This window comes from Podarcis cretensis (assembly GCF_951804945.1).
Source record: "Podarcis cretensis genome assembly, chromosome: 2".
Lineage (NCBI taxonomy): Eukaryota > Metazoa > Chordata > Lepidosauria > Squamata > Lacertidae > Podarcis > Podarcis cretensis.
Genome location: NC_137171.1, coordinates 73,973,292 through 73,995,192, shown reverse-complemented (window position 1 = coordinate 73,995,192; position 21,901 = coordinate 73,973,292). Strand labels below are relative to the sequence as shown.

The 21,901-nt window shown below is 41.5% G+C and overlaps 1 protein-coding gene across 1 annotated transcript in view; it reads right to left on the bottom strand.

The window, feature by feature from the left end:
* The window catches only part of MAPKAPK3 (MAPK activated protein kinase 3), a 73,181-nt gene that overhangs the window by 49,344 nt on the left and 1,936 nt on the right, over positions 1–21,901 (bottom strand). Inside the window, exon 2 of the mRNA XM_079964449.1 lies at positions 18,641–19,027. Within this exon, the coding sequence (XP_079820575.1) occupies positions 18,641–18,865 (225 nt within the window). The 5' untranslated portion in view covers positions 18,866–19,027. The remainder of the gene's footprint in view (positions 1–18,640; positions 19,028–21,901) is intronic.

The window sequence follows — 21,901 nt, the reverse complement described above, 5'->3', positions numbered from 1 at the left end:
TTCCAGAATCTGAAGCTCTTACAGCTGTTTATATTACTATGAAAAACTAAAAGGGGATTATTTAATTGTGTGTACATCTGACAATGTTTTATGCGTCCGAAACAAATGATATAAAAAAGAGCAAACCATTTCTCACAAGTCTAGAACTAGGATTGTTGAGTTAGGAAAAAAAAAACTTGGCAGGAACTGTATGCAAGTAGCTTCTTCTAAAAGCTCAGATCAATTGCACAAAGTGCTCCAATATCAACATTTTCAATTAACAAGAGCAATTAGTACTATGCTGTGCCTGTCTTCAGAACAGATCCTGGAACAGGAATGCACCAATACAGTCATACCTCGGGTTGAAATAGCTTCAATTAAGTATTTTCAGGTTGTGCTCCATGGCGAACCGGAAGTAACGGAGCGCGTTACTTCTGGGTTTCACCACTCGCGGATGCGCAGACGCGGTGACACATGGCTCTGTGTCCACACTGGGACAAAGAATCACACAATTGTAGAGTTGAAAGGGACTTGTTACCAATTACAGATAATCTATTAGATCAAGGGTCCAGTACCGTGCACATGGACACTGATGCCTAGACAACACTGCTGGAAACCTGAATACAAGTCTTGTTGCTACCGTGGGGTGACCTTGAGAGAGCCTAAATCTCCAAATCTGTAAGAAGAGAGCAACAGTAATTTTTCTCCCTGAGTCAACACATTCATGTTTGTACAGCTCTTGGAAATTAAAGCAAATACATTAAGTACTGCAGTACTCTATCCTACAACTGGAAAAGGCTTTCAACCAAAATATGAAATTATCTATCATCATGAATTTCTAGATTTAAAGTGTATTTGAAAGGCATTATCCCAGTCTTTCTGAAGAGCTCAGGAAGAAAAGGTGATTCCATAAATCTGGGTCAAACTAACCTCAACCCAAACCTCTTTTTAATGAAATTAAACTCTGAACCCATTCTCTATTTTCTACCAGCAAACAGCTGTCTTCCCTCTTGTTTCTGGTAGCTTTTTACATACTGTTAATGCTGTGATATCCTTCTGTGCTGCTTCTTTTAAAAATGGCGTCTTCGTAATTTTCTTCCATGTGTCATCTTTACTAAATTTCTACCTGTTTTCTATACACATTGGGTGTAGATGCAATCTACTTTGCATTTTGTGAAATTTCCATTACTAAGACTGGTGCACAACACAAAACTATTAAAACCAAAAACCTTTAACAATGAAAACTTAAACAAGGGAAGCTGATGTTGGATTTGCAGGATTTCAGTCCATCCACATTTTTTACATGGGGCAAAGCTGAAGCAGGAGAAGAATCCACACTGAAGTCTAGGAAGGTTGAGCCTACAGTGATAAAGGATTGCAGCAAAAATGGCACAGGTGCAATAGACATGGCATGGCAAGACAAATTTATCTTGGAATTCAAAATGTTATGTGGGAAACAGCTAGCAAGCAAGCATCCAATAGCCTCCTATTTGAGCTCTCCTGTAAAATCCAGGTGGGCTATTTATTTAGCAATTCTCTCCTCTAGAAGTAGTGGTTTTTTTGGAAAGACATGCAAACTTTAAATGCCCAATTTCCCCTAATACTTCTTCCTGTACTTTTAGAACAATTTCTAATTGTAATGCCTTTGGTGTGTGTGCATGTGTTTGTGTCATAGATGGAATTCATTGTGTCATTCATGGAATTCCTTATGCTTCTATAGCAATGTGTCCCCCATCCTAATAATTTACATTCTCTCTTGTGTTTCCTGAACATTGCATCAAGTCACATGACTACTACATAAATTTAGAACATGACAGAAGGATGTTCCATGAATATAATAGACTCCAAGTTTTTTCCTTCCTTAAGCAAGTTAATTTAAGTGTAGCACATATATGCCTTAGACTACAGTCCTATTAGGGAAGGGCAAATCTGTCAGTTTCAGTTTCTCATTTTTCTAATCTTGAGTTCAGTTTGCCCAGTTTCTGCATCAATTTGATTTGGGGGGGGGGGGAGTGCCACAAAAATCATATTCATTCTTGTACACATTTCTCCTAATGTACACATTACTGCAAGCAGTTTTTCCTAAGATAATGCATTTGTGTATGCTTTTTTTTCAAATACGTGATTTTTGTGTGAACTTCTCCTAATACATGGTTTCTTCATATGCATTTTTTTCCTGTTGGCCAGGAATGTGCACATTTCAAAAGACAGTTTGCATTCTGGCGTGCCTAATGCAAATTAATGCAAATTAAAAGCTTCATATTAAAATGCAAACCAAATTTCTGCCACGTGCATAAATTCTATACACAGTGACCTGTGAGTAAGTACAACTGATCTCAATGGAACTTATGTCTCAGTATATATTTATATAGGGCTACACTATTAGACAGTTGTGATCTCTTGTGACAGATGCACAATCACAGCCGGTCTTCCTGGTTATGAAAAGTAGGAACTCCGATATGGAAAGAGAAATAAAAATTCATTCCTGAGTAAGTCTCAATACCAGCATTATTACTGCACGCTTTGGCAAAAGCACAACATAACTCTTAATAGTTTCAAAATATCAAACCTGCAGAATTTAATATGCTTCCAGAGGTGCATATTTATTACCTCTCATAAAATAATCCTTGCTGTGTAAAAATTCATTGTATTTTCTCAACTTCCTGCAGGAGTGAACACTACAGGTTTCCTATAAATTAGGTTTGTAGCTTGACATGTATTTTAAGACTGAAATCTTTAAAAAGTCTCTTTAAGGGATTTGTCTGCACAGCAGTTTGTCCTGTATAACTGGGAGAGGTTAGGAAAAGATCGCGATGTTTTACCCTGCTGTGATACCCCTGTGACTTAATCAGAAATGAAGACAAAGTTCCTCATATGAATGACAATGAGGCCCTGCAAAGAGGGACAGAAATTACCGTATTTTTTGCTCTATAAGACGCACCAGACTACAAGACAAATCTAGTTTTTGGAGGAGGAAAACAAGAAAAAAAATATTCTGAATCTCAGAAGCCAGAACAGCAAGAGGGATCGCTGCGGTGGAAGCAGCAATCCCTCTTGCTGTTCTGGCTTCTGGGATAGCTGTGCAGCCTGCATTTGCTCCATAAGACGCACACACATTTCCCCTTACTTTTTAGGAAGGAAAAAGTGAGTCTTATAGAGCAAAAAATACGGTACTATACAGTATATGTGATGAAAGCCATTTAGTCTCTTTAAGAATATTTAAAATTATATTTGTTATATATTAAAATATTTTATGCTAAAAATTGAATCTGAACTGTTCTGAACACATTAATTTCTTTAATTAAAAAAAACCTCCTCAAGTTTTATTTCATACATGTGAGAGTAAGCGCCCAATAAACCCACAGAATTGCAGAGTTGGAAGGTACCCCCAAAAGCCATCTAGTCCAACCCTTGAAACAAGAATCTCAACTAGTGTATCCATGGCAGAAGGCCATCCAGTCTCTGCTGAAAAACTACCAAGGAAGTAGAGTCGACAACCTCTGGTCCACTGTTTAAATTTAGGACATTTCCTGGTATTGATGACAAGCTCACCATGAGTAGTTAGTTGTCCATGGGACTTAAATATTCACAGGACTGGGCTGAAATTTTAAATAATAAATTTATAATTCCCCCAATAATTCCTAAATATCACTGGTACATCTATATTTAATATCCCAATTACAAATACAACAACTTTCCTAAAAGGCTATATGCTTTGATTTTGGGGAGTTTTCAAATATTACTTCAAGCTCTTTAACACCATTTATATTTTCTCTGAGCCCTTCCTCCCGTTGAATACCATCATAGTATTCTCTTCTGGACTGTAGTTAATTGCTGTAGACTTAAATTGAACATGCTCTAAGCCTTCCCCGTGGTTTACTGCCATCATTTATCTTGTGCACATATCTTCAGCGTTCCAAATACCGTCAACTTTATTTATCCCTCTATGCAAATTAAGAAATGTGGACATGTGAGCTCGTGAGTCCTTCCACCCCTCTCTCCTTTTTAAAAACCAACAAAGGATTTAGAAAATGTTGATCAATTATAATCCATATAAGCTCGGGCTGCAATTCCTGGGGATGCTTTTTCTCTTATCCTGCATCTGCACTCCCTGTGCCTGGCCCACTGCCTTCAACTGCTGCTGCTTATTGTTCAGAATTCCCAAAGTGCAGCTGAACTTTCTTCTGTTGGAGGGGGCACAGGTGGTTGGAAGAAACAGCTTCCCCACCCCCCGCAAATCAAGAGGGGTTGCTCAATGTTCTTCTGATTGTCCCATCACCACAAGCATTTCGGCTTGTCAGGTGGAACGATCCCCCTTCTCTTTCCCTAGTGTGCTGTTCCGAGGGCTCTCCTGGTCCCTCCAGAGCCAACTTGGTGGGTGGCAGGGCTAGTGCAACTCCCTCTGCTCACAGGTGAATTCTGCCCAAGGTTTTCCTGCATATTCCTCCCCTGTCTCTGCACCCATTATCCTACTCAACACATTGCCATCCTCCCCATACAGCATACTTACTGGTAGTTAACTATCAGAAGGAGGTGCGCATTCGACATCACTCCTATTTTGGCCCAAGGGACACGGGCGGCGCTGTGGGTTAAACCACAGAGCCTAGGACTTGCCGATCAGAAGGTCGGCGGTTCGAATCCCCGCAACGGGGTGAGCTCCCGTTGCTCAGTCCCTGCTCCTGCCAACCTAGCAGTTCGAAAGCATATCAAAGTGCAAGTAGATAAATAGATACCGCTCCGGCGGGAAGGTAAACGGTGTTTCCATGCGCTGCTCTGGTTCGCCAGAAGCGGCTTAGTCATGCTGGCCACATGGACCGGAAGCTGTACGCTGGCTCCCTCGGCCAATAAAGCGAGATGAGCGCCGCAACCCCAGAGTCGGCTACGACTGGACCTAAGGGTCAGGGGTCCCTTTACCTTTACCTATTTTGGCTCTCGGTGCTAAAGCACATGCTTCACATGCAGAAGGTCCCAGGTTCAATCCCTGGCAGCATCTCCAGCTAAAAGGAACAGGTAGCAGGTGATGGGAAGGACCTCTGCCTGAGACTACTAAGAAAAGAAGAAGAGTTTGGATTTGATATCCCGCTTTATCACTACCCAAACGAGTCTCAAAGCGGCTAACAATCTGCTTTCCCTTCCTCCCCCACAACAAACACTCTGTAAGGTGAGTGGGGCTGAGAGACTTCAGAGAAGTGTGACTGGCCCAAGGTCACCCAGCAGCTGCATGTGGAGGAGAGGAGAACCAAACCCGGTTCCCCAGATTACGAATCTACTGCTCTTAACCACTACACCACACTGGCCAAGGACAGCAGACAATAGTGGGCTAGATGGACAGGTAGTCTGGCCTGATACAAAACGGCCTTGTATGTTCTTAAACCAGAAACTTATTCAGCTGACGTTATGAACAAGTTCATCTAAGTAATAAGGCTGGTTTGCCAGGGCCCTTGGCAGTTCCCCCTTGGCACTGACAAGTGGTGGTGGCAGCAACAGGAACTTGCCCAAGTGGCAGTGCTAGAAGTAGAGGAACGAGCAAAGTCGCCCCCAAGGCAGTAGCTCTCATCCACCTTACCTTGAGGCAGGTGGCACCAGCCCAACAGCAGTTTTTAAAAGGGTGGCAATCTTTTAAGCTGCCACAAAATGCTCTGTTGTTTGGATTATTGCCCGGTGAATTCATGGGTCAGGTAAACTTTGAACCAGGGACTCTCAGATTCATTTTCCTGGTCACTACTCTAGTGTAATGCAGCAAGGGGGGTGGTGGAATCATGACCAATGACCATAGCTTTCCCCTTTTCTTGCGAGGAATCCTATTTGGAATAAGGGAATTTCCCTTTAAAAAGGGGAAAAGTTGACAGCTATGCCAATGACATTTGGGGTTATAGTCTACACACTACAAAGATTGCCAAGACAAACCCATTGGCTGCAGGTCAAGGCCTTTGAGCGTGCTCTGCTTTACACACAAACTCCCCATTTGGTCAGAAAGCAGGCCTGGCGAAGAGAATAGGGAGCTTCACCTCCCCAAGTGTCAAAGTGTGACTGTAACTAGATCTAAAAGGGAAAGGGGAGGAGGAACATTATAAAAAGGCTTTTGCTCATCAGACACAATAGGGCCCTTGTACTCTAATGTGGCTGCAATAGGGGTTTCTGCTGTAGAGACACAGCTGAGCCAGAGAAACCCATCCCCCCTTCTCCCTACCTTCAAGCAATGACATCTTTAGTGTTAACAGCTCTGTTGCTGTGGCAACCAGACTGCTTTTGACAAAGCCACATTGACTGAAAGCAACATGTGGGAAACTGGAATCGCTAAAGCCCTGTGAGAAATGGATTCTAAAAGAAAATTTTGAATTGAAATTTTGGGGGTGGTTAAAACACAAACACACAACAGCTCAGTTGGTACAGCATGATGCTCTTAATCTCAGGGCCATAGGTTCGAGCCCCAACATTGGGCAAAAGACTTCTGCACTGCAGGGGGTTGGATTAGATGGCCCTTGTGGTCCCTTCCAACTCTATGATTCTTTGCAGCATGCATGAGAGGGGACCATCTGTGCACCATCCAGAATATAGAATTAATCCTAGTAATATTTTGAACAAGTTCAGAACAGGCCCCACAGTGCCATGACTAAGATGATCTCTTGCATCTTCTGGGTCTGTGTAGGTAGCATAGCACAAGTGTCTATCACTAGCTGTTTACTCCAAAACATCTTCTTGTGTCAGCTATACCTGGGGGGAAAAACCATCACCTGGGAACTGATGAGCTGGGATCATAATTCCTCTTGCCAGTAATAGCCAACCCACTGCTTTCCAGTGTTTTAATGTGTCATTTGTTTCATTCATGCCGTTCATAATTTCACCATAACATGGGTTAAGACTCATTGGGATGATACAAAAACATTATCTGGTCAGCTGGATTTTAATTCCAAAAGATTACTGGATGACCAATATTTAATATTCTTATTCCAAATATAAGAAATTACCTACAAGAATATGGTTAGCCACAGAGTGATTTGTTTTGAGCCACTTTCCTTTTCATATTATTTTGGTAAAGAGCAATGAATTGAGAGGTGCACAGCATCATAGCTGCAAAGAAAAGGCTTGACTCACAATTCACCAGCGAGCAAAAAAAATATCAGGAGCTTTTTTAGCTCCTCCAAGAGTAGTGTCCGTTCTTTTTTCGTATTTTAAACAGTACACACTAATGATCATCTTTATCCCTGGATAATTGTAAACCAAAGATTAAAAATGACTCAAATGTCAAGCCCTGAATTCTCTCTCATGAATATCTTGAATTATGGACTCAGAAGAAATCATATTTCTCGGGGGAAGCTTGAAACTATCAGGCAGAGTTTAAAGGTGATGACTATGAACTCGCTCCAGCTATCCTGGATTTGAATCAGCTCTCTGGAAGTTAGGAACCCCCACCCCTTCTATTTCTGAACTATAGATATATTCTGTGGATTAGTCAGACAATGAACAAGAGAGGCCCTCTTTAATGAGATATTCTTGCCTTGCTTCCATTCCAAGGTAACTAATTGTGTAAATTATAGCAGAGGTTTCATCTTGAATATGTAAGGTAGAAACTCATTGCAAGCAAACATCTTGGAAGTGACTGAGGTAGCAAGCATGTGCTATTTAAAATGCTCAAGTACTACATATCCATTTAAACAAGGGCTGTTAATTCTGGATAATCAACAACTGCAGAGGGGAAATGTATCAGGTACGCCATATTTATGGAAAGGGATTCAGAGGAGATATGGCTAGCTCGCATAATACTATTCATTGTTGCTTTAAATGTAACACTTTCAAATTGGTTTGTGGGCATTCTGCCACAGCAGTTTTTAAAAACAAATATTACATATATATTTGCCACTTCTTGTTATCTCTCCCTAAGCATAATTTGTTTAACATCCCTGCAAGAGCTGCCACATTGTAAAGAGTCATATTATAGGAAGTGCAGAGCTAATTTGCATGCTGAACTACACTTCTTTCCCTCTGCATTTACAATGTATTAAAATGCAAGAGAGTTATAGCTTAATCTCATTTAGAAAGCTTTGAATCATCTTAAACACTTAGGGTGTCTTGTATAAAATACCACCAGCCAGATAATTTGTGTGCTTCCATAGAGAAAGGCAGCACCCCAGGTTTCTACTGATTACAAAAAGGAAGGAGTTCTCATTATTTTCCAACTCATTAAAGAGGCCATCTACTCTATTCCATCTTCATTGGAAGGAACACAGCTTGCAGTGGATCTAGAACCAGGAAATGTAGCCAGTAAGGGCTGGTTGAAACATCCCATCCCAACACATCACTGCCAGTGTTCCATGCATAATGCTTAAAATAATATTATCCGATATCCTATGTGTGAGGAGTGTCTGACCACAGGCATTTTACATCCCTGGCAGTGGTTACTTTGGTGTTCAGACAAAGCACATATACAGGCTCTTTCAATGGTGGAGAGCATACTACCACACTGAGACAGTTCAGTTGTTAGACTCATAAGAGTTGTGGGTTTGAGCCCCATTCTGCGCAAAAGATTCCTGCATTGCAGGGGTTTGTACTAGATGGCCCTCATGGTTCCTTCCAACTCTACAATTCTATGATTCATAAAACTATAACCTGTGGCCATTCAATGACGCTGAATGATACAAAATTCAGGGCAGACAAAAGGAAGTAGCTTTTCAAACAGCACCTAATTGCTATGGAATTTGCTCCATAAACTGACAACCACCAGTTTGGATGCCTTTTTATTTTTAAGGGGATTAGACAAATTCATGGAATATAAAGCCATCAATGGCTACTAGGCATGCTGCCACAGGCTTTCCACATGGACCTGGTTGGCCACTATGAAAACAGGATGCTGGAATAGATGTTCTTATGATAGAGCTCTAACTGTGGTCACCCTCCTCATAGAAGTTTGGCTGGTGTCAGCATAAAATTTGCTTATTTTCCCAGGCATTGAAGAATTGGCAGTTTATGGAAGTATCCACAGCATTGTTGGTTCTCCAACCTTATTTGCGTATTTGTTTTAATTTCACTTCCCATGTATTACTATGATTTAATGCATAGAACATGGTGTTTTAATACATTTGTAAACCACCCCAGGGCCAAGAAAGACGATGGATGGAATAAAATGCTCCTTTAAAAATGCCCCATTTGGCTTCTTTTCCACTGTTAAGTATAATCATAAATAATTACAGCAAAACAAACATCATCTAGGCAGATAAGGAATCTTCTGTTGCTTATTGCAACAGATATGCCAACATGAACTCCGTTTTCTGAGTGACGGTTCTTATGTAGCTAAAAGGGCACCATCTACAAACAAGAGGGAGGAATGAGCAGGTTCGGGGTATCCCCAAGGTTTGCAGAAGAACAGAAAGTCTTTATGGAAAACACACTAACAGGGTGGGTTGAGGGAGAAGCAAAATGATCATGTTCTGTGGACATAAAATGCTGGGAATGGAATGGAAAACTCTGAACAAGGAGATTCCACATTGCAACACTTTGTTGCAAGTTCCACTTGTAACTTGCCCAAAAGTTGGTTGCCAACACCCAGTTATCAGTGATGATAATTTCAGGATTCCAGCTTGTGCAAGTTACAGAGGAAGGATGATTCACTCAGGTTTCCTTTGCTGTTACTTGTCTATAATGTGCGGTGCTGCCTAAAGTCACCTTCTAAAAGTCATAAGTGGCCTGCTAGTTTGATAAGGGAAGTGGCAAAAGGGTTGAGGGTGTTCACTGGTGACTGGTTGCCACTGGGACTCATAGGCAAGGGAAGCAACAGCTGGTGGAGCTATGGTCAATGATAGGCAAAGCCGACCAATCCTAGTTTTCTCCCCATCCTCTCCCCTGCTGCGTTCTAGAAAGGCAACACTGAGACTAAGAAGGAGGAAGCTAACAATTACTATCTCCCTTGGGTTTCTTGTAAGTAAGAAGGCAAGTAAGTGAGGCTGGACTGCCAGAAGACAAAAGTTAGTGGGGCACTGACCAAATGGGCCAACCTCCATAGGCCCACATACCATACCAAGAAAAACCACAAACATAAGGGGGAGGGGAGAATTAAAACACACCAGCTCCTGCAATTCTTCCCTGAATGAATTACCTTAGGTCTAACACATGAATGAATGATACACACCCAACACACACATAGTGTGGTACGATAGTTCAACATCCTATGACAGATCTTCAAATGTGCTGAAGCTGTAGAAAGGTACCTTGATCTTCCTAAGGCTCCAGCTAAGCTGTAAATCTGGGTAAACTTGTTTCAGTTTGTTGGCAGATTGGAAAATAACATAATAAAGGGAGCAGCCGCATGGCCTGTTTTACAAAGACACATTATGGTTTATACAGACTCTCCACCTCCCCCAATTCCTGCATTTCCACTTTGATGAATTAGAATCAACTTGCTTGAACTCTCTTAAGCAATTCTTCTTCTTCTTCTTCTTCTTCTTCTTCTTCTTCTTCTTCTTCTTTTTTACAAGGCAGCCAACGTCATAATTTTAAACATTTAACAATGCAAAACAGTTAATCAGTTAACTTGGAGTTATATCCAATGCTAGTCCTACTCACAGTAAACCCACTGAAATTAATGACCATGACCAACTTAGGTCCATTATTTTCAGTGTGTTTACTCTGAGTAGGACTAGCACCAGGCACAATCCTTCAACTCTAAACTATCTGGTTACTAATAGGATCAGATAGCTCCATTGGTTAGAGCGCGGTTCTGATACCACCAAGGTTGCAGGTTCGATCTGCATATGGGACAGCTGCATATTCCTGTATTGCAGTGGGTTGCTCTAGATCAGCCTTTCTCAACCTGTGGGTCCCCAGATGTTGTTGAACTACAACTCCCATCACCCCTAGCTAGCAAGGCCAGAGCTCAGGGATGATGGGAGTTGTAGTCCAACAACATCTGGGGACCCACAGATTGAGAACTGCTGCTCTAGATGATCCTCAGGGTTCCTTACAATTCTATGATTCTAAGGTAATTTAAGCCTCACACCACCATCTGCAAGCACCCACAGCATCACCAGAATGTAGCACAATTAATAACATATCAAAGCCACAGGTTTAGGTGCTGCACCAAAATCATAATGAACTGACATAAGAAATAAACTTTAACAGAAATGTATGTTGTCAGCCTTTGTAAGATACATTTTTAAAATACACCTAGGTAACTCCCCTGGAAGCCTTGTAAAGACTGGGATTTACTACATTAATCTCTCTATAGGAATTATCACCTAGCTGTAAGATACATGTTTAGCATAATGAGAAATGAGGAGTGTTTTGCAAATCATACACTATAGGAAACAAGCATTTCTTACACATATATTATTTCCTTGCAGCCAAACTCTTAATGTGCATTTGTAGCCTTTAGTAGATTGCCTGGGATCTTGGACGGGGCATAGAAGAATTCAGTCAATCAGGGTTAGTCACACTAGAATCATAGAGTCATAGAGTTGGAAGAGACCACAAGGGTCATCGAGTCCAACCCCCTGCCAAGCAGGAAACTACACTTCCTCCACCATTTAAACTGGATTTCACAATGTTCATACCCATATGAAAGCTGTGGGAAGTTTTGTACTGTTAAGCATTTGAAATGTTTCACTCTAGATTTTGACTGTTATTCCTCTGGCAGGAGAGGCCATGCTGATCGGTACCAGACCAGCTATAACAAAATTTCTTGTTCTGCAACAAGTCATTAGCTCATGATATATTAGCTCCCTGAAAGGAAAAGTTTTGATCCCTCATAATCAAAGGAGACTTCAAATATTCCATGAAACTACTGTTGAACTCATTATCGAGGGGCTGACTTCACCTGTACTAATCATTATTAGTGCCAAAATATGACCTTTTTTAAAGAAATGCTTATCCATATTTTATTTCTTAGGTGTCTAACCATCAATTACATACTGAGCAAAGCTAAATAAAAACATATGAATATATTCTTCAAAGGAGCTATTTCAAGATCTGCAATATAGCTTCCTGCAATACATATTGCTGAGTCTCTAACCTCTGCAATATACTACTTTCATGTGTCCTGGAGTAATAGTTTGCATTTCATTGATAATTAAAAAGGGGATAGCCTATTATGTGTATGATTCAATTTAATGATTTGTTTTCTTTTCTGCAAATCAAATCCTTTAATGTTGCTTTAGGGAACCACTGACAGGGCTAAAAATGCAACTGATTGCTTGGTCCCAACAAATAATGTCATTTGGAGCAATAGAAAGACCCACTGGCCCAGCTTGCTAAATCTGGTTAATATGTGCCTTTGATTATTTATATTGTTTTATCAGAACCAATAAGAGGGACCCCCTGCACACCATGCAATGAAACACACCTTACTCTAATGCACCTCTCCCCCAATCATTAAATACTGTGAATTATAATTCAGTGTATTCAATATCTGATAGACATTGTATTTTCCAAATAAGGAGAGAGTGGGAAAAGGAGATTTTATATGCACATGAAAGTGCTAACCACACAAAAGCAGCCTGCTCTGAGCTGTCACTGAGTCATGTTAAAGCAATTAACAGGAAGAGGCCACATAAGAAGCAGTATGAGCCCCTGGACATCATGTTGGCCTGGATGGCATGAACTTGCCATGCTTATCCTTCTGTCCTTTTAATTCCATGCATTCCTTCCACTTGGAAATGCTGCCCTTAAGTAGTTTGGCTTTTGAGCAAGAAAACCAGTTTGGGTTTTCTAGACTATGCCAGCAGTGTGTGTGGCATTTCATTCGAAGGGAAACAAAGTTGACAGCACTTCTAAGAAGTGCATAGATAATTGCTATGCCAAGCGGGGCAAATCAAACCACTTAACACTTTAGGAAAATAACCAAAGCCACGGTTAAAGCTCCTGCAATGTCTTTGGGGAAACCACATTTTATATTCCCAGACTAAAATTATTAGTGAGCATTTTGAAAAGGTTCCTCTAACAGGAACTATACGAAACAACATGGACCTCTCAATCACAATGTGCAGTGGTTGAGTGACATATGGCTCTGTGGTTGTGTGTTTCAGGCCATTAAAAACCTTTTGCATCAAGTACTTGAGTAAAAAAAAATCTTTCTATTGAGTAGTCTGTCCAGATACAGACTGTTCTGATTTGGTTCCCACAGTGAAAGAAAGCTTTTTGGCAAAGAGAAGCCATCTGCCAAGTCCAGAAAAGCCTTGATGGGGAGAGTTTGGTGATGTCGGAAGCCTACTGTGAAACAGCATTCCCAGCAACAGAAACCACCTTGGATCTCAGAGCATCGGTGCAGATTATCTGGTTGTGTGTGCCCATGTATCTCTGCAAATAATGGATTTTCCCCACTCCTACTTTCTGAATACAAAGATGAAAACACAAAATGAAAGCATTTGTATTTTATTGTGTATTGAGCGTTCCTTCCTACTTATAATTATCTGGGATTGTTAAGATGAGCTCAAATGATAGCGCTGGGACTATTTTAAAGTTGTGATTTTTTAAAAAAGAATATAATTGCATATATAATCCTTTCAAGAGGGTGTGAATAAGACACTGAGAAAGGCTACTTGCTCTCCCAGCAATGCCATTCCTCTTGGCTTCTCTTTTTAGTCATTAAAGATTGAAATTTAGTAGGTCTAGACAAGTCATTTTGTGACCCTGGCCAGAACCCAAGGTCAGCAAGGTCCCACATCTGCTAGGGTGTCACATCCCAGCAGGGAGACCACCGACAACAGCCTCCACCTCTCACTCTGCCCCAGACAACAGTGGTGGTGAGAAAGTGGAGCAGTAGATGCCACACTGCCTGCTTGCTGGGGGCAAGCAAGCAGACAGAAGTTATGATGAGAAAGAGGACCAGCAGCTGGTGCTAAGGGCAGTGAGGAGGCAGATTTACCAAGGAAGTGGGGGGTGGGGTGTGTCTTATTTAGTTTAAAATATCTATCAAACACTCACATTATCAAGTATCAGACTAGTGCACAGAAAACCAAAGATAAGTGTAAAATATACACAAAAAATTATAGTACAACACCAGAAGATGGTCACTGGGCAATAATCTAATATTTCATTCAGAAAAGCTTTAGGTAAATAAAAGGGCCTGGAGCATGAAGCTGAAAGAGTAGATGGTTGGAATGTGCCTCATCTTGGATGGTAATGAATTCCACATTTAATACTCAAAGCTCTACCATTTAATACTCAAAGCTCTACCAGTGGTGGACTGCAAAATGAACAGTAGGAACTCTTGGTGCCACCAGGAAGTCCTCTACCATGGAACATAGTGGCTAGGGAGGGATGTAAGGGGAGAGGTGGCTTCTTAAGTAGCCTGGACCCAAGTTGTTCAGGGAGTTGAAAATAAGTAATAGCACCTTGAACCTGGCCTGGTAACATATAGGCAGCCAGTGCAGCTGGTTTGATAAAGGTGTACAGTGTTGATGATAGCATCCTTAAAACAACGTTTTGCACTAACTGCAGCTTCCAGACCAACTTCAAGGGCAGTCACACAGAAATTGCATTGGAGTCAAGCCTTGAGTAGACAAATGCATGGCCACTGTGGCCAGATTATCACTGTCCAAGAATGGCTACAGCTGGGGTTCCAGCTGGAACCAACGGAGCCTTTAGCGATAGAGATGAAACCGATGAGTACCCCCACACTATGAACCTATGTCTTCAAAGGGAGTGCAATACTGTCCAGACAAGGCAAGTGCCAAATTTCCCAGACCCAGGAACCACCCAGTAAGGTCTGCATCTTGCCAGGATTCTGCCTCAGTTTATTGGCCCTTATCCAGCCTGCCACCACATCCAGGCACCAGTTCAGGACTTATTCCCAATTCAATTGTTACAGAGAAATAGCGGTGAGTGTCAGCAGCATACTGAAGACATCATGTTCCAAATCTCCCAATGGCTTCATAGATGTTAAATAGCACTGGGAACAAAATAGTGCCCTGTGACATCTCACAACTTAACAGTCAGGGTGCTGACACACAGTCACTCACACTACTCTCTGCAACCAGCCCTACAGGTGAGAGAAGAATCACTGAAAAATGGTGCCTCCAACCCCCAACTCACAGAACTGATCCAGGAGAATACCCTGGTCAACAGCATCTGAAGGGCCTGGAGTGAACCCTGAATTTCAGCATTCTGTATACTCACACAGGGCCAGAGGAAACAACTGCAATTAGGATATGGATTAACAGGATTGTCGTTTGCTCTCCCAACCCTGCTAACTGTAGATATCAACACTGAGTTGGAGTTAGTGCCATGGAAGCACATTTCTCTTCCAATATTATTGTTGATACACAATTAGAATCAACATCAATATGTATAGACAAGGTTCCCAGGTGGGAAAGAAATTGATCAGAAACAAGACCTTTGCTATGCCAAGACACAGTTTTCAGAAACTTAAGTTTTGAATATGCAAACTGAATGAAAAACCTACACTGACTAGAATACACATTTTGAAACCAATCTTCTTTTAACATAACTACTATTAAACACACCCAATTGACTTATTCCATGCTAAAGATGCTCTTAATGTCACTTGTGAAAAAATGTCCCCAAAGTTCTAGTTTGTTTAATACAGAGAGGGATCTATAACAACTAGTTAGGAGAATGAATGAATGAATATGTGAACGTTTATGGTTAACGGCAAATAAACTGAGGCCAAATAAGAGTATGGGCAATCAGCTTCTTGCTGTAATAAACATAAAGAAAGTAATTGATCAGCATTTCTCTGTGAAAAATAATGATACTATCACGTTTTATATTATATAAAATATGGGAAGGAAGGAGAGGGAGAGGGAGAGAGGATTGCACTACAAATCACTGAAGGGTGTGTGGCAGAAGGAATGTGCTTTGCTTAACACTTAACCCACTGTGTGCAGGGAATTGCTTTGTGTGCAGCATCCCATTGTGTAAAACCCTCCCCTCCAGTTGACAGTATGAAGTGGTACAGTTCAGGTACAGAGTTACCTCCTCATCTGCTGTTTTGAGAACCAGGCTTCAGCCTCTCTGTAGAGATCCAGCTCAACAGTCTCTCAACACTGCAATCTTACTCTCAAGGTCCACTGAGCAACAGTACTTATTCCAAATAAGTTTCTATGCTACATGGGATCGCAGCCTAGATGTTACAGTTGCATGCAGAGCCTTGCAAACAGAGCAGCGTTTCTAATTATGAAATTGTGACTGAATGAACTTGCAAAGAGCCCAAAAATAAATATAGGGCAGGGGTAACCAACATGGCGCAAGAACATCTTGATGGCCTCACACTGGCTATTCCTGATCTAGGGTATTCATTCAGGTGAAAATAATACTTGTGTCACCCGTGCTTGTGTGTTCTTATGCATGTGCTTTCAGGAGAAAGCCCAACTGAGTTCAGCTTGACATGCTTCCTGGTGAAGGTGTCTAAGTGGCAATGTTAGTGAACAGACTCACCTTATACATGTTTCCTCAAAAGCAAGACCCACTGTGTTCAAAAGGTCTTATTCCCAAGTATAAGATCGAAGCCTTAAATTTGCTTCTTTTGGTACAAAAGGGCAGATTATGTACTACAGATGTCTATAGCAATCTGCAATAGTATTTGTCTGAAGAATGATGAGCTTTAAAAACATCAAGAAAACACATATGAAAAGGAGCCTCAGCATGCATGGAGACTTGGTTAACATTTTTCTTTGCACATCAAGTCAAGCCTGCAGCATAATCAGGTAACACAATATTGATGTGACATTCAATTGCATCAACATGCACGTACAATGGGCTAAGCGCATATATAAAAGAAGCACATCCACACTACTACACTTGAGACAGATCTTAAGAGACTTACCCTACAAACCTATACATGTCTACTGAGAAAAATGTTTCATTTTTTCAGTGGTACTTCCTTCCAGGTAGGTGTGCAAAAAACCCAGCAGTTTCAGGCTGCAACCATATTCAAACCTACTAGGGAGTAAGCTGCATTGATCTCAAAGGTAATTCTGAGTAAGGATTGCACTGTGAATATATCCGCTACCTACTCTTGATTTAGCAAAGACAAGGCAGTGCCAAGTATGATGGTGTCCTGGGCAAGATGCCCTCCAATGGCCCTTTGGTGGCCACCTGACCCAAGCTTACCAGAGGATGGATAGGGAGAAATGACAGAAGAGATGGCAGCCAGCAACAATGAGAGTAGCATGGCTCCTACCACCTGACAATCCCTTAACCCAGTGCTGTAAAGAGAAGCACTAGGCAAGGCAACGCCAGATGGTACTGCCACTGGCACCATCTTCCTAACAGCCAACAGGCTTCTTTCCCACCACCTCATATCCTCCAAAACATTGCTCATGGAATATTGGGGACACCTGCAGAGAAGCATGCAATTTCATGCCTCCCCTCCAGGCCTAGCTAAAAATGTAAGAAGAGTCTTATTTGATGAGGCCGATGTCCTACCTAGTCCAGCATTCAGTTCTCACAGCAGCCAACCAGATGGCAAGTGGAAGTCTACAAGCAAGACACGAGCACAACAGTTGCTCTGCCACTCATGAGCACTCTCCCACTCATGATCTGGTATTTAGAGGCATATTGCCTTGGATAAGGGAGAAAACATACAGCTATCATGACTAGGAGCCATCTAGGCAAACCAGTATATTCCACTGCAGTTACACTTCTTGTTTGCTTGCTTACATATATATGGCAACTTAGCCATATAATTTATTCAAGGTTATATCAGGCTAGAGTATACGCCACCCTCTGATTTCATTCTCAGCATCCTTAACTGCCCGGAAGGTTCTGGCCTAGCCTGTTAGTCACGACCTTGTTTTGTCACCAGTGTCAGTTCCCTAAGTATAATAAATGCACCATATAATTGGATGTTTACTCTTTCAATAATTAATGCAACTTAATTATTCTAATCATCTGTTGAAAACATTTTTTGGCAAATTAAAAAAACAAAAACAAAAAAACTCTGTTAAAACATTCCAACAGTGCTCCCCCAAAAGTGCTTTAAATTATAGCAGTGGATTAACACTCATCCCTGCAGTGGAAATTACCACAATATTAACTATGTAAGAAATATATATAGTTATATATCTTGAAGCAGCATTTGTTACACTGCACCAATGAAAATGACTGTAAGTTCTGACAGAATAAAAACGTAACATGCTGTTAAATGAAACAGGGTGCTAATAGACAGGGGTCGTTGAGTCTCAGTATTGGTCTTGTTGTCAAATCCACATTAAAGTGTTGTTGGAAATGCATTTTTTGAGTTTCTATCTCAGATCTCTTGCACTGCTAAACTCAGTAACTCAGGCAATATTTTCCTGGTTCACCACAGTGTAGCATCATCAGCATTCAAATCACTATCTGACTCACCGGCCGGGCGGTGGGGTGGGGGAGGGAATAGAGAGAGAAGAGAAGGAAGCATATTTCAGCCCACACAAAGGAGCAAAATAATTTTACAATTAGTAATTTAAAACACTAATCCTTCGAAAAGCCTTAAAGGTTTGGAACAACTAGGCCCTCAATAACATAAGGTTTCCATGCAATTTAGAGAATTTCTAATTCAAATTCTTCAGGAGCATCTAGACCGCCACAGCAGAGAGCACAACGCTTGTCTTTAGCCTCCAAATAAGGAGAAACAACAGCTTGTTGTCGTTGTTTAGTCATGTCCAACTCTTCATGACCCCATGGACCAGAGCACGCCAGGCATTCTTGTCTGGAAACAACAGCTACTTACCTTTAAAGCACATTTCCTCCCTGTCGCCTTGTGAAAGCACTCCATTACTTTGCCATTAATGCCAAGGCCCAGCACCCGCTTAGAGATTTTGTAGTCATCTGTGACTGCATGTTTCTTTATTTCCCCCTTGACAGGGACAGCTCCAGCAGGCAAAGGTCTTGTGTTGCTTTTGCTGTCCTCCTGGCCCTCGGGTGGGGGTCCCTGCTGACTCTCGCCTTGTTCCATGGTAGGCAGAAGTAACAAATTCAGAAAAAGAAGTGGCCAGCCCAGCCCAGCCCAGTTCCGCCTCACATTCACTGTCTTCTGCAAGGTACCTCCATCAAGTAGGTCAAAACAAACATTTCAAGGAGCCTGGATCCATTTCCTAGGATTCCACTAAGGGATCACCTTAAAAAAAAAAGAAAAAAGTGAACAGGCATTTTTGTTGATTATAAAAAGCTTGAGAACATAAGCCCTGCTATGTTAGATCAAAGTCCCATTTAGCCAACATCCTGTTTCTCAGAGTGGCCAGCCAGATGTTTATGGGAAGTCCTCAGGGAGGACATGAGTACAGCAATACTCCCTCAATGTTATTCTCCACCAGCTGGTATCCAGAAACAAGTTGCTTCCAATCAAGAGTGGCCAGGAATAGAAAAGGATAGGGCTCTTGCACCTTTAATCATAGCTGTCAACTTTTCCCTTTTCTTGCGAGGAATCCTATTTGGAATAAGGGAATTTCCCTTAAAAAAGGGAAAAGTTGACAGCTATGCCTTTAATGGTTGTATAAAAGAGTGAATTTTAGTATGTGTGGCTTACTAGACGTAGCTTCTGCTAAGCAAATAAACTGCACTAACTGTAACCATGGTGTGGCTTACTAGGCGTACCTTCTACTTACCAAATAAACTGCAGTAACCCTGCCCTCTTTTTCACCTTATCACCCTACACTGATCCTGGCGGTAGTTTGTATCAGGACTCATAACCATCAATAGGAGAACAATGGACAGTTTTCCATACCAATTCCTCTCCAGGTTCTGTAGTAGGCCATGTGGCTTATAGAAAGCAAGCGAAACAATTCACATAGTAACTTCATGGCATAACATGACTGCAGCAATCAGTTTGACCTAGAGCTGCCAACATTTTACACTGGAAGGATGTGTGTGCTTTTAACAGTTGTACAACACACAAATTCAGCATGTGAAGCCCTGGCTTTCACTGGGTTCCATGCAAGAAACAATGCTATTGTTGAATTCCTAACTACTGTGCATTTGCTAAACTTTTGTAAAATAAAAAGTAGCATTAGCAAAGTATGACTGCATTCCTTAAATTGCATTTTAATCATAAGACAGACAGACAGACAGACAGACAGAAAGAAAGAAAGAAAGGAATTAGTTTACAGCGTTCAAACTTATAGAAAGGCTCATCTCAGACCTCCTGAATGTTGGGATATTTGAGTGCACCAACACTAAAAACTGGTGAATTTTCTCCATGAGGATAGAAAAACAAGGGAAGAGCCCCATTGATACTGTTTTTAGACACTGGTGCTTTGCAGACAACATATTGTGTTTTATTTTTCTTATATGCCATTGTTGTTAGTTACCATGGGTGTCTAAGGGAGGACATATACTTAGTAAACAGGACATTAACTTAGTAAACATCATATCTGCAAGTTAGATCAGAGTAATGTCGGTACTTGAACAGGGTAGCAAAATAATGGCATAACCAATCCAGCCACCATAGTACCAAATTAACATTTAAATGCTTCCTGTTCAGCTTCCAATGTTGGTGCTATTCTGATTGGAGAAGATATTACCTGAGAATGCCCCAAGATCCCAGCAGGCATAGGAAAACTGGGATGGGAAGCTGAAGGAGATTCTTACATCTTGTGGAAATATCCCCATACTCTTACTTTTAACACATATCTTCCATTTAAATTTGGCTACAAATATTCTGAAGGGAAGTGGGTGGTGCTGTGGTCTAAACCACAGAGCCTAGGGCTTGCCGATCAGAAGTTGATGTGAGGAATCCAGGCTAAGAACTGTTTTGTGGACTGTTTTGGGAAGGGACAGAAACCGGGGTAGGGAGGGAGGGGAGAACAGAATTTTAAAACTTTTATGACTTTTGTGTTTGGCTATTATGACCTACATTCAATATAAAAAGGGGAAAATTCGTGGAAGGGAATTTGGGTCGACCTTAGAAAAGGATTTAATATTTATAAGAAAATTGGACAAGTAAAATTTGGCCAAGTAATAAGAATTAATTTTAAAAATAACAATAATATGTTAAAGAAGAGAGATAAGAACCTGCTGAGCTAATTATTGGATTTGGGATGTATGAGGGGGGGTGGGGGGAAGTCAGGGAGTGGGGTTAAGAAAGTAAGGTTATGAAATTATACATGTTCTGTTTTTGTTTTCATCTGTGTGTGTTTTTAAAATGTGAAAACCCAATAAAAATTACTTTAAAAAAAAAGAAAAAGAAGTTGATCAGAAGTCGGTAGTTCGAATCCCCGCGACAGGGTGAGCTCCCGTTGCTCGGTCCCTGCTCCTGCCAACCTAGCAGTTTGAAAGCACGTCAAAGTGCAAGTAGATAAATAGGTACCGCTCTGGCGGGAAGGTAAACGGTGTTTTCATGTGCTGCTCTGGTTCACCAGAAATGGCTTAGTCATGCTGGCCACATGACCCGGAAGCTGTTTGCCGGCTCCCTCAGCCAGTAAAGCGAGATGACCGCTGCAACCCCAGAGTCATCCGCGACTGGACCTAACGGTCAGGGGTCCCTTTACCTTTACAAGTATTCTGCATGAAGAAACTGAAGGGCCATGAACCCTATCCTTTCTTTCACCCGGGCCACCCCCAAGCAGCTGTCTTTAAATACAGGGGTGGGGAACCTTGGGACTTCCAGATGTGACTCCCAACTCCCATCAGCCAAAGCCAGCTTGGCCATTAGCCAGTAGTAGTGAGAGTTGTAGTCCAACAACTTCTGGAGGGTCATAAGTTCCCCACACCTGGACTAGACCAGTGTTTCCCAACCTTGTGCCTCCAGCTGTTTTTGAACTACAAGTCCCATCATCCCTGACTAGCAAGACCAGTGGCAAGGGATGATGGGAATTGTAGTCCAAAAACAGCTGGAGGCACAAGGTTGGGAAACACTGGACTAGACAACCCCAAATCCACGTACTCTCTGACAACAAACGAGGCAGAAGGTTGCCTGTTTGTCTAAGTAAGCAAATGTGTAGGAGGCTTCAATAAGTTGCCAGGTTTAAATCTGAAAAACTCTCCTTTTCAGAGG